This window comes from Notothenia coriiceps, unplaced genomic scaffold, assembly GCF_000735185.1.
Source record: "Notothenia coriiceps isolate Sejong01 unplaced genomic scaffold, NC01 NC01_scaffold00026424, whole genome shotgun sequence".
NCBI classification, from domain to species: Eukaryota; Metazoa; Chordata; class Actinopteri; order Perciformes; family Nototheniidae; genus Notothenia; species Notothenia coriiceps.
The window spans coordinates 1,283,181-1,296,391 of record NW_011359125.1 but is presented as its reverse complement, the minus strand read 5'-3'; the positions used below and the strand labels follow the sequence as shown (position 1 = coordinate 1,296,391).

The 13,211-nt window shown below is 42.1% G+C and overlaps 1 protein-coding gene and 1 pseudogene across 1 annotated transcript; one reads left to right on the top strand and one right to left on the bottom strand.

Moving 5' to 3' along the window:
• Positions 1–325: 325 nt before the first annotated feature.
• On the top strand, positions 326–5,332 carry LOC104957049 (probable G-protein coupled receptor 173). Its single transcript, XM_010784653.1, has one exon. The coding sequence runs from the start codon at positions 521–523 to the stop codon at positions 1,700–1,702; it is 1,182 nt and encodes a 393-aa protein (XP_010782955.1). The 5' UTR covers positions 326–520; the 3' UTR covers positions 1,703–5,332.
• A 268-nt stretch (positions 5,333–5,600) lies between these two features.
• On the bottom strand, positions 5,601–9,906 carry LOC104957121 (disabled homolog 2-interacting protein-like; annotated as a pseudogene).
• Positions 9,907–13,211: the final 3,305 nt, after the last annotated feature.

Here is a 13,211-nt window from a genome sequence, read left to right as displayed (position 1 = left end):
ACATCTTCCCAATCCGTCTGGTTGACATAAAAAATGATCCTCCTGATATGGCGGTTGGTCCACATCAAAGTTTGATTGATAGTTTTAACCGCAAACTTTAAGAGTTTTGAAAACACCCCTAGGCACCAAAAATGATGTTATTTAAATTGTAATAATTTGCCTCATTATAGCTTAAGAAGTCATTCACATAAACAGCAACCTTTCTTTGACTTAAACAATTATAAAAAGTGATTCTGAGGTACTGCATAGATGACTTTCCACAGACAAATGTAAAAGAGATTCATCCAAACTCCTAATTATTTGTCTGTCCTTTTGTTTTCAGGCGCCTGGAGTGGATCAGGAGGTGGGAGGATAAAATACACCGTCAAAGGGATCCTGCTTGAAATGGGGCAATGTGGATTGCGGTGTTCCCGTTCCTTGTGAACCGCGGAAAAAGAGCAACCACGAGGACACAGGAACCATTAGTAGAAGGAGGAGGCCGTGTGGGAGCGGCAGCTTTGGTGTGTGTAGAAAAGCTGGTATGGGTGGAGGGGCAATCGCGATGGCGAATGGGAACGAGAGCAGTGAAGGGCCTGCTGGGCCAATAGCAGTGGTGGCTACCGCAGGAGGCTTGGTAGCAGATAGCCCCTCCTCGGCTGTATCTACCTATATTAAACTGGTGCTCCTCGGGCTGATCATCTGCATCAGCCTGTTGGGCAACCTGGTGGTGTCTCTGCTCGTCCTGCGGGACCGGGCCCTGCACAAAGCACCTTACTACTTCCTGCTGGACCTGTGCCTGGCAGACACCATTCGCTCTGCCATCTGCTTCCCCTTTGTGCTGGTGTCTATAAAGAACGGCTCGGCCTGGACCTACAGCGTGCTGAGCTGCAAGGTGGTGGCCTTCATGGCGGTGCTCTTCTGCTTCCATGCCGCATTCATGCTGTTCTGCATCAGTGTAACACGCTACATGGCCATTGCACACCACCGCTTTTACTCGAAACGCATGACATTCTGGACTTGTGTGGCAGTGGTGTGCATGGTGTGGACACTGTCCGTGGCAATGGCGTTCCCACCAGTTTTTGATGTGGGCACATACAAATTTATTCGCGAGGAGGACCAGTGCATCTTTGAGCATCGCTACTTTAAGGCTAACGATACACTAGGTTTCATGCTAATGCTGGCTGTGCTCATTCTAGCCACACATGTTGTCTACATGAAGTTGCTCCTCTTTGAATATAAGCACCGCAAGATGAAGCCGGTCCAGATGGTGCCGGCCATCAGTCAGAACTGGACCTTCCATGGGCCGGGGGCTACTGGCCAAGCCGCAGCCAACTGGATTGCAGGCTTTGGGAGGGGGCCGATGCCGCCGACCCTGCTGGGTATCCGACAGAACTTGCACAACCAGAACCGGCGCCTGCTGGGCATGGATGAATTCAAAGTGGAGAAGCAACTTGGCAGGATGTTCTATGTGATCACCCTGCTGTTCCTGGTGCTCTGGTCTCCATACATAGTAGCTTGCTATTGGCGGGTGTTTGTGAAGGCCTGTACAATACCACACCGGTACCTCTCCACCACAGTGTGGATGAGTTTCGCCCAAGCCGGGGTCAACCCTATTGTCTGTTTCTTCCTCAACAAAGACTTGAAGAAAGGGCTCCTTTCCCACCTACCAGCCTGCTGCAGGACTAAACCTCATTTGCCACGAGAGCCTTATTGTGTCATGTGATCAGAGAGGATGATCTAAACAGAGAGGAAACACAGGGAAGCCAACAGTGTTTAGTGTTTGCTTGAACTGTTTCTGCATTTCAATACAATAGAAGCTATTTTTAAGCAGTGGTTGCAAACTAGTAAGTGTGATGATAACACTGGAATGGTTAGCATGTATTTCATTCGTCCAACCCTTTTTTTCTCTCAAAACCACCTCATAAATGGAGTCAGACTTTGACTTTTGATAATAAGAAACACAGTACTTTAATAATAAAACATGCAAGTGATAATGCAGTCATTATGGAAACCAAGTCAGACAAACACCCAACAAATTACACAAGCTGCTTCAAAAAGAATAGCAAATTAGAAACATCTAGGGTTGATTCAAAGGATAGGAAGATTCCTACAGGGGACAAAGATAATAAAGAATAAATGTTTGTACCTCAATTGAAATGTCACTTACGTGCTTGATTAGTAAGCAAATCCTTTTGTATAGTGACAGTGAAGAGGAACAGTTCATATCAGCAACATTATGTCACATTCTGGCCAGAAAATAGAAAAATAAAATAATTTAAAAGTAGGGGGATCACTGCATTCCTGCAGTCCGCAGAGGCAGCCTCACGGAGTCAGAGGGCGGAGAGATGGGTTGAACTGATCTCACGATTGTAATTAATTATTAATACTTCCATGAAAGCTCTTTACTGAACAGGAAACTGAGGCAAACACATGAGTGACAGGAACACCAGCTCTAAGGCCAGGATGATGTGTTTACTTCCTTACTGATTAAGACAGAAGTTATCCATGCTATGACTTATCAAGGTGTCACTAATTGAATTAACAAACACAAACTAAGGTGACTGACAAATCTTCCTTCTGATACACATTATTATTATTTAGATCTGTGCATGGCTATGAGTCAAGAGAGAGGTAGTGATCATCTGCAAAAATTAACAGCAGCTTGTTAAAGTGTTAGCACCGCGCCCAGCTGCATAAAAGGCTTCTCTTAGCCCAGAGCAGATTTTTGTTATAAACAACACAGTACCTTTGGTGTCCGGTAGACAGGGCCATGCTGAGAGTGCTGGTGTCCAGCAGCAGTCCCTCGGCTTTGGTGTCTTAATACGCCTAGTTTATCAGAACAGCTTGTTTCTGAAGCATGGGATTCACCTGTGAATGTATGTAAATGTCTGTATTGTGGACCATTGAATTGAAATTCATTTTTAATTCATAATATTTCATAATAACTTTGTGTTCATGTACATGGCAAAGCTTTTTTTCTTGTTTGTCTCTGTCACTTCTCTGAAGGAGTGCTTAAGCAGTTATTCGCCACTCAGTACTAATATCAGAAGAGTGCGGCCATGTCTTCATTACCATGCTGGCCCTGCAACATGAAAACATTTGTATTTACGTATGTTGATAGACTGTGTGTAGACCGTTTTCTAAGCCCATCAAATTAACATGTGAAGTTCCAAAACACTGAACGAAATGCAAAAGATTCAGGAACAATTATTATTGTTATTATTATCAGCCAGAGAAAAAGGAGCTGCACTGGGAGGAGGAGAGATGACAGACAGCAGGAATACACTGACAGGTGAGCCTGATTTCTTTATGATACCCCTTGAGGACACATCCTTTACACCTGTCACACCTGAGAACAGCTCAATGAAGTCCTGAGCTGTAGCTATGCTCTGGTCCCTGCATAGCTCTCATCATGTTCTGTTTAAAATACAGTCGATATCAGAGACAGGAGCTCTAGGCAACTGCAAGAAAGGGGTGGGGGTCCTAAACACTATATGGACTCTCCCTGTTCACATATAGTCTAGCCAATATTAATCTTTTGTCATTACAGCAGGCTCTATCACACATTGGTTTTGCTGCTTCACCCATTCAGAGCAGCCAACAATGGGTGCTGCACATTCAGCTAGGACTGATTATGGGAAGGCACTCAATCCAAATTCTGAATCCTATAAATGTCATATACTTACCTTTTAGAATCAACATTATGAAATTAAGTCTGAATTTATAGTTACTTTATACAAATTAAGTAAAACTCCAAACAATAGAAACTTTGATTCCACACGTGAGGACAGAGATCCACGGACCTGAGGTAAAAAACCACTAGAAAGAACGCAGGTCATGAACCAAAATCTGGTACTTTGGTAACACTAAAAACCACACCGCTCACAGCCAACATACAGCACAACATGTTTTATTAGCTCATAAGACTACAAGATGCATCTGAATCAACATCCGCCTGGTTTTGTTTGATGGCACAGTGGGGCCAAAGTCTCATTAAGCATACATCTTCATCACTTCACACAGGACTGAAGTTAGAGGGTGCAGTAGAAGAGACATCTGCTTTATTTGAGTACAAATCTAAAAATGGATAAATGTGCTTTTTTCCTGTTTCTTTCTGAAATGAACTGTAAGATGGGTAGAAATGGAAGGGGAGGACAGGGCACATAGAATGACCTTTTTTAGTGAATGTCTGAAAGCATGACATTGTCCTTAAGATTGAGGGAATATTGTATTAGGGGTTTGTGGTGCCCCTTGTTCTCTGCCGTGGCATATCTTACAGCCCCAACAACAGCATGCTGCAGAGAAACGCTTATCTTCCTTTTATCTTTTCTGAATGATGGCCTTACTCCGTTAAAAAAATGTCACACCAATGGAACAAAGAGTAGACAAACGTGTCTCCTCTGTCTGCACTACAATCAGGAGGGGGCAGAACACTGTGTACACCGGAGACATCAGGAGACTTGTTGCTCTCCCCATCAGACCTGGCCCGTCAGGGACCAGGACCATGACGGCGCGGGGGGGGAGAATGATGATCTGAGTGACCCCTACTCCGGAATTCTGTGGGATTTTGTTGAATGAAGTAAAAACATTGAGTCTGTCTATTTTCCTTTCTGAGACTAAGCTTTTTGAGTTGCGTCAGGCAGATTCTCTTTGGTAAATGTACAGTGACCTCTGTATTGTTAGTGTGTATTATAATGACAGCTAATCAACTCTGAAATGCAACAGAACAGTTCCTGATCACCAGATGTGTACTGTGTGTGTGTTTGTGTGTTTCTATTGGCAGGACTGATTGTGTGTGTAAGATGATGGTTACATGAATGGAAGAAGAACTAAGAGGGAACACTGACCAGATACATTTTGCATTTCAATGACATAATTCCTGCTAAAGCTTCTTTAGTATTCTTCATGTGGGCCTTCTCCAAGGGATAGGCTTTTGTTTTAAAAGCAATGAAGTTGACTTTAAGTCCCTTATGTCATAAATCAATTATTAACTTAATATCATTTTTTATATATATTTAGAGATAATGAAGAAAAAAAAGCTTGACATAAATCACATAAATGTGATTGCATACACTGGTCTATTTATGAATGTTTAATTGAAGAGTGAATTAAAAGAAAGCGTCTTAAACCACCAATAATATTGATCAACCAAGAATTGTACAAACCCCTGGCAGTTTGTCTATGACATCAAATCAGCACTAACAAAGTGTTCTTGAACCTTCAGAAGGTTCTGCTTGGTCACCTCCATCAGTACTGCTAATGGTGAGATGTGCTAACACAGTGACCTCCAGAGGTGGGAGAAGTACTCAGATCTTGTACCTGAGTAAAAGTAGATGTACCAGAGTGTAGGAATACTCTGTTACAAGGAAAAGTCCTGCATTCAAAATCTTACTCAAGTAAAAGCACAAAGGTATTAGCATCAAAAGTACTTATTCTGCAGATTGGTCCATTTCAGAATAATAGATATGATATGTTTTATAATGATTGATCATGAAAGTGTTCTCAAAGCTGGTAAAGGTGCAGCTAGTTTGAATGACTTTGTATACTGCAGGGTAGCTTGTGAATTTACTCCAGGTGGAACTACAGTCTGATTTAACACTTGATTATATTNACCACATGGAACCTGCAGAGTGAGCTGACCCGCTAGAACCACATGGAACCTGCAGAGTGAGCTGACCTGCTAGAACCACATGGAACCTGCAGAGTGAGCTGACCTGCTAGAACCACATGGAACCTGCAGAGTGAGCTGACCAGCTAGAACCACATGGAACCTGCAGAGTGAGCTGACCTGCTAGAACCACATGGAACCTGCAGAGTGAGCTGACCTGCTAGAACCACATGGAACCTGGCAGAGTGACTTGACCTGTGCGTCGAACGGGATCTTCTGTTTAGAGTCCACCACGGCCTGCCATGTCTGAGTGATGCCTTCCTTCAGCTCCGTCTTCCACCGACATCAGCCTGCCATACAGGGACACCACACACACACACACACACACAACACACACACACACACCACACACCACCACACACACACACACACACACACACACACACACACACACACACACACACACACACACACACACACACACACACACACACACACACACACACACACATATATATATATAAAGAGGAACAGAAAGCTGCCTTTTGGCACCGGCTGCACAATTCACTTTTTCTTTAATTGAATGTAGTGAATATCCAATATTTGGCAAAATATGTAGAAATATCTGCATAAATAACTGGTTCCCAGGGAAGCCGTTATTTAACAATATTCTACAGACTAAATATACAACTACAAATATTTGATTGTTAAAAAACCTCAAACTAAAGAATCAGACTTTTATCGTTTCAAAAAATGTGTCAATGGTGTTGTGAATATTGTTGACCAGTTTCCTCTGAATCAAAGTCAAGTACAAATAATTGTTAAAATATTTCAAATACATTTCCCTTTTGATTTGTGGCATTTTGCACAGACCGAGCGTGGTGACACAGCTGCTGCTTGTTCAAACATTCCCTAAAGCCACACTAAATATGACATTTATAAAGCTTTACGAGGCAGTCTCTTAAAAACGTTGGCTCTCTTGACGGAGAATAAGAAATACACATGACCCCTGCCATTAAATGCTTTTTTCAAGCAGCCCTGACTCCCACCCAGCATCTTCCTCCTCCTCCCTCCCTACCTGCTGATGATGCCCTTCATCTGCAGGTCCTTGTCGTCCTGCTGTCTGCGCAGGCGCTCCTCGGACTCCTCCAGTCGGGCCTGGTACTCCATCAGGACCTTCTGGGCCTGCTCGTCCTGGCCCTTCAGACGGGCCTCGTACTCCTCCAGCTTCTGCACCGAGGCCCGCAGCTTCTCCTGCAGCACCAGGATCTCCTGCTGGTACTGAACAGAGAGAGGACCATCATCATGTTCTGCTTGTCACCACCACCATCATCCTCATCCTCATCCTCATCATCCCTATCAGCTGGGACGCCTTCATTAACATAGCTAACAAGAAGCATCTCTCAATGGGGCCTGAGATGATATCCTGTTGTCCCTGAGAGAGTGTCATTTAGACAGAGAAGGGAACCACACGGTTCATTTACAAGCCATTTTCATTATTGCACTCTTACACTTTGCCTGGATAGCTGCCCTAAAAAACGTGTTGGGAAATCAATTATCCTTTTTTTCTTTCCAATCATTCACTTTCATCCATATTAGCAATGCTTTTATGGCAGAAAGTACATCAGTGAGACCTCTGAAATAACCCTTATTGAGAGGTCAAACTGGCATTCCAATAGAGTGAAAGAAAAGAGAGGAAGTTTAGGATGAAACGAGAACAAGGAGGAGGAAGGGAGAAGGGAGGCATGGAAGTAGTGAAGTAGGAGTCTAGTCTGTGAAATAAGCTCTGACAATCTCTCTCTGACCTCTCGCTGGACCTCAGAGGCTTTTGAAGCAGCTTTCTTCAGGTGGCGGGGGGGCGGCGGACTAATGGAGAATCCAATCTCCTTCAGGATAGAGAAACATTTCTTACAGCAGTGACGGCACTGTGATCTAGTCGGGCGTTGACACCTGAGACCAGGGGAGACCGTGAAGGGCCAGACCAAAAGGGCCGCATAGCAGGCGAACTGCTAGCTACAGAGCTAAAGGCACTAACAACAACTTGGGCTCACAATGAGCACTTTACAAATGTTAATGTTTAACAGGTTAATATATAAATGATTCAATCAAGCAAATTTGCAACTGAGGCAGAGGAAACTTGGTCAGTAAACACCCAAGTAATTAAGGCATGATGAAAATTCTTGACGCTATGAATAATTGAAGGGCTTTAGCCGCAAATTCATTTCAATTGCTTCGCTCAAAGGGAACATGGAACAACACTTTCTTTTTCATGGCCTTTCCTCGCAGGCAGTTAAAACATCTTATAATGACTACTTGACAATAGAGGGTTGTCATTAGGACTAAACCTCCATGAATAAATTGATGTTCATGGCAATCCCAGGTCAGGCTGACTTGCTAATCACATGCTTGAAGTCACGGCTGCTTAGCATCGACTACAAGAAGCGGGTGAGCAGATTGTTCCTTTGTATACTGTGCATAGTATACTGTAGCACTGTTTGTTCTACTTAATTAAATCAATTATCTTGTCAAGTTGTTTTAAAGAAAATAATTGACGCCTATACTCCTGCTAACATTATCTCCTGTCTCCTCTCCATCAAGCATCAACTAGCAACATTCTGGTCCTCCCACCGTAGCCAAAAGCGCACTCCACCATCTGCCCCCCCCCTATATCTCACAGCCACCGCTTTCTCACCCCCTATCAACCCCCACCGGTCTCAGATACAGCCGGACTGGCTATCCNATTCACAAGCTACCCTGCAGTATACAAAGTCATTCAAACTAGCTGCACCTTTACCAGCTTTGAGAACACTTTCATGATCAATCATTATAAAACATATCATATCTATTATTCTGAAATATGATATGTTTTATAATGATTGATCATGAAAGTGTTCTCAAAGCTGGTAAAGGTGCAGCTAGTTTGAATGACTTTGTATACTGCAGGGTAGCTTGTGAATTTACTCCAGGTGGAACTACAGTCTGATTTAACACTTGATTATATTTCACATCATTCATCCACATCTGTGAAGTAACTAAAGGTATTAAATACATGTAGTGGAGTAGAAGTACACCATGTACCTCTGAACTGTAGTGGAGCAGAAGTACACAGTAGCATAACATGAAAATAGTAAAGTACAAAATTGTACTTAAGAACAGTACTTGACTAAATGTACTTAGTTACATCCCACCTCTGGTGACCTCACAGTCCCATGATTGGCAGCTTGGAAACTGACAGTTTTTTGGCAGGCGGACATAAGACTGACAGGTCTGAACACAGCCTGGCTGTTTCCTCCATCATGACTGGGAACACCTGCATCAGTCTGACCTCCAGATAAAGTAGTTTGGATAAACTGTTGGATCGTTCCCAACCTGTGTGATCATCTGACAGCCTTTGTGTTATTGTCACACTTTGGTCTGTTGTTCCATTTAAAACAGAATTTCGTGTGAATGCTGTCATGAATGTGAATGTGGATGTGCCTGGGCCACAGCAGTCAGTGAGTCAGATTCACATTGGAAGTCAGTGTTTGGTTGTTCTGCTGTGTAACTGTTTGAACCCGTACAGCAACAGAAACACACCAACAGGAATCACAGCTGCTTTATACAGTGTTTCTGTGGGGAAAACTCCAAATGTTGCCCTGTCTTAGAAAGGGTGCCAATTCATGAATTATTTGGAAAAAGTTTAATTTAAACCTTAGGGTATACCATTAAATGTCAAAGGTTAAAAGAAAAATGTTATCTCAGTGAAACCGGAAGGCAAACACCTGACATAAAGCAAAAGGTTTGAAGGATGTACGAGGGGTTTCCTTTTTATTTATTTTTTTTATATATAAATGGTTGAGCTATAACGCATGTCTCTGGATATTGATGACTTTGTAAAAATAATAAATTTCCTTTGAAATGATCATGTCAGTGCTTCCAATAATTCCTGGTTGTGATGATATATTGCTTTTAAAGATGCATTTTGCATACCAAGCATACATGTATTGTTCCACTCTGCTGTTCATTATTGGTCCAGGGTTTCTGTCTCTGAGATTTTTCTCTCAACACTAATTTAATAGCAACGGACACTTGATGCTTGCTCCACAAATGACATCTTGCTTTCAATGGCAATCGTGCTTTAAAACTCACCTATTATGCTATATTTCAACAATATATTATAGGCAGGGGTGCACATAACCTTTTTAGTGAGTTACTCAGATGAGTACCAGGAGACAGAGTTTGGTACTCACCCCACACGAAGCGTGGTGTTAATAAGTGCAGTCCCCCTCACTGTCCTCCTCAGTGTCTCCTTCACTGTCCTCTAGTTCCTCTTCTTGCATGCTAGATGATGAAGATGCTGCAGATGCACCCTGTTTAAGCCTCCCATTTGCTTTCTCCAAAACGTGTTGCCAAAACTGTGCATTTCCTGCGGCCAGGTTGGAGGATCAAATACTAAGAAATGATCACATGACTTGAAGTTATATCTGATGTGGGAAGTAACTAAGTACACTTCTTCAAGTACTGTACTAAAGTACAATGTTGAGAAACTTGTACTTTACTTGAGTATTTCTATGTTATGCTACTGTGTAATTCTACGCCATTACAGTTCAGAGGTAAATTGTGTACTTTTACTCCAGCACATGTATTTAATACCTTTAGTTACTTTGCAGATGTGGATGAATGATGTGAAATATAATCAAGGGTTAAATCAGACTTTAGTTCCACCTGGAGTAAATTCACAAGCTGCACTGCAGTATACAAAGTCATGCAGACTAGCTGCACCTTTACCAGCTTGGAGAACACTTTAAAGGTTTCCTATCATGCAAAATGCACTTTTTTATGTCTTTTAATCATATTTATGTGTCCACGGTGTGTCGGGGAACTCACAAAGTTCTAGAAAATACAACCCTCTCTCTTTTCCTCCATACCCACATCTCTAAAAACGGGGGTACAACAGAGCTGATCCAGATTTGCGTCCGATATGACGTAATATCTGAAATGTTGGCTGGATTTACACCCACGGAAAGGTCCAGTGTTGGGTGTAACGCATTACAAAGTTACAAAGTTACAAAGTAACGCGTTGCTATAATCACATTAAATCTGTCGGTAACGGAGTAATGAAACACGTTACTGTTATAAATTCAGTAATCAAAGTTACCAACATTGCGCAAAAAAATGAATAGATTCTCCCTTTGAAAGACTAGACTTTAGTTACATTATTCAGAAGTTTACAGTAACTTTGGATAATAACAAGGGAATAATAAACAGAGCCTCTCTTTTCCTCTCTCCCTCTCCTGACAGCCCGTCTATGTCTCATGCAGCTCGCTGATCCAGTGAATGAGTGACCCGACACAACAGTAAATAATAAACATATTTATAACTAGTTAAGCTGGTTCCAGGGTAGATAAGATTGGTAAATTAGATAGGTCTAACTTTTCACAATTTTAAATATAGGTTTATGTTGGCGTAACATTTGCGTGACTTGTCCACATGCAACTGTCACAGGGGTTGTGCTGCATTGCAGAGACATGGCGGAGTCATCATCATCAACAGCTATCATTTTCGAGGGGGCAGGGGAGTCGTATTGGGGGGACAAGTGGGACTGACTACCCAGGGCCCAGATGGGGGGAGGGCCCTTGATAGACATGGAATTCAAAGTTTGTTTGCACTTTTTTTTTTAATAGATAGTGTCATAACTCAAATGAAACTAGCTCAATAAAATTGGTTGAATTACTGAATTATGTTTCCAACAACAAATTATGAAAGCTGTGCGGGGCCCCTGACCCCTCACAAAAGGAGGAAAATGGTTTAGTCCTCCCCGCACTAGTTGTCCTCAACCCCCGCCTCCCAGCCGCTTTTCGGCTTTTAGGGTTGAATGATTTAAATAATGGCTATTCAAGTGTTCATACTGGAAAGTTGATTTATCTCAAAAAACAGAAGATTTACAGAAGTCTCTTTCCCAATGTAGTTCAATGAGAATTTGCTTCAGCGCCTGGTGAACTTCCTGAGTGGCTTGCTCTAAACGTAGATAATTCAAAGAAGAAGTAGAGTGTCAGCTAATGAGTTTGCTAACAAGAAGACCCCTCAGTGTCATTACTAGGGAATGAACTCCAATATACGATACGATACGATATTACTTTATTTGTCAGATCAAGTCTGAAATTTGACATGCGTCACAGCAGCTCCATGTCCAACATCAACAGACAAGTATCCAGACACAAACAACAAACATTTAACATAACATCACAATCAGTGAGAGAAGAGCTGCTCAAAGAGCCTTCAGCGTGCATTTGATCTGGGATCAGCTCTGTATTTACTGTGAGGATTGACTGACACACAAAGGAGTGCTTCAGTCTGACTTTATTGAATGAGTTCCCGTTAGCCGGTAATTACCGGACTACGACCGGTAAAATATGCTGAAGACCGGCAAATCTAAATCTCTCCGGTCAAAGTGTCCGTTCAAAATAATTTCTGTTTAGCGCAATACCGCATCAGATGCGCAACTTGCGCCACTTATGTGACAGACAAAAGAGTATGTGACAGACAAGAATAGTCAATTATAATGTCTAACACTTAATATGGAGAAAGAGATGTCCTGTATGGGTTGATTGTGCGTTGATCTGTTGGTAATGCCTCGGGGTTCCGGTGGGCATGTAAACAAATGCATAATGCTGCGCTATACTTTGCGGCCTCACCCGGTTGCATTTCAATGCTTATTGTTTAGGTGTCTTTTAATAAGCAGGTAGTCCTATCATTAGCTAGAACTAGCTAGATCTGATCGATATGGACATAAACGCAAGTGAAGTCTAATCTGACGAGAGAGAGAGATCAGCTGCTGCTGACGAGTCGACACGCAGCTCTTCATGATCACATGCAGCGGTTAGCGGAACAAAACACACACTTCGGGTTAGAATAGCACACGTAGCTATTTTAATTACCTCTCAAACTACCGTAACTAGTTATAGATATGTTTAGTTTTACTGTCGACTCACTCATTAGTGATCCGCGAGCTGCATGATACTGACGGGCTGTCAGGAGAGGGAGAGAGCGCTCCGTTTATTATTCCCGTGTTATTGTAAGTTACTGTTCACTTTTGAATAATGTAGTTAATCTACTATAATTAGTTTGTTTAATATCGAATCATATCAATTTGTTTTAAAGCACAATAAATAACAAAGAAGCCCTTTGACCGCCACTTTTCTCATTTAGTCCGGAAGATTTCAACTTTAACGGACATGTTGACCGGCGAAAAAATATTCTAACGGGAACTCTGGCAGGTACATGTACTACTGTCATGTCATAAATGTTGTATGTTACGGACTACGGATGGAAATGAGCTCAAAGCTAAAATCTGGCCTAATTTACAATTGAAAGCATTATTTTTTTAATAGTTTCATCAATGTGGCATTGTTCCGTTCAAACAAACAATTAAATAAAATAAAATAAATAAAAATAAGTCGCTTTGGATAAAAAGCGTCTAAGCAAATGACCATTTGTAATTGTTATGTAAATAAAGAAAGACCAACGAAGCGGGATTAAAAAGCACCACATCACGCATCGCATCCACACATGGCAAGTTCAGCTAAAACACTTTCTTTATCTCCAAAGTAACCCACCTGATTCCTCTCTTTTGTTTGGATTTTTT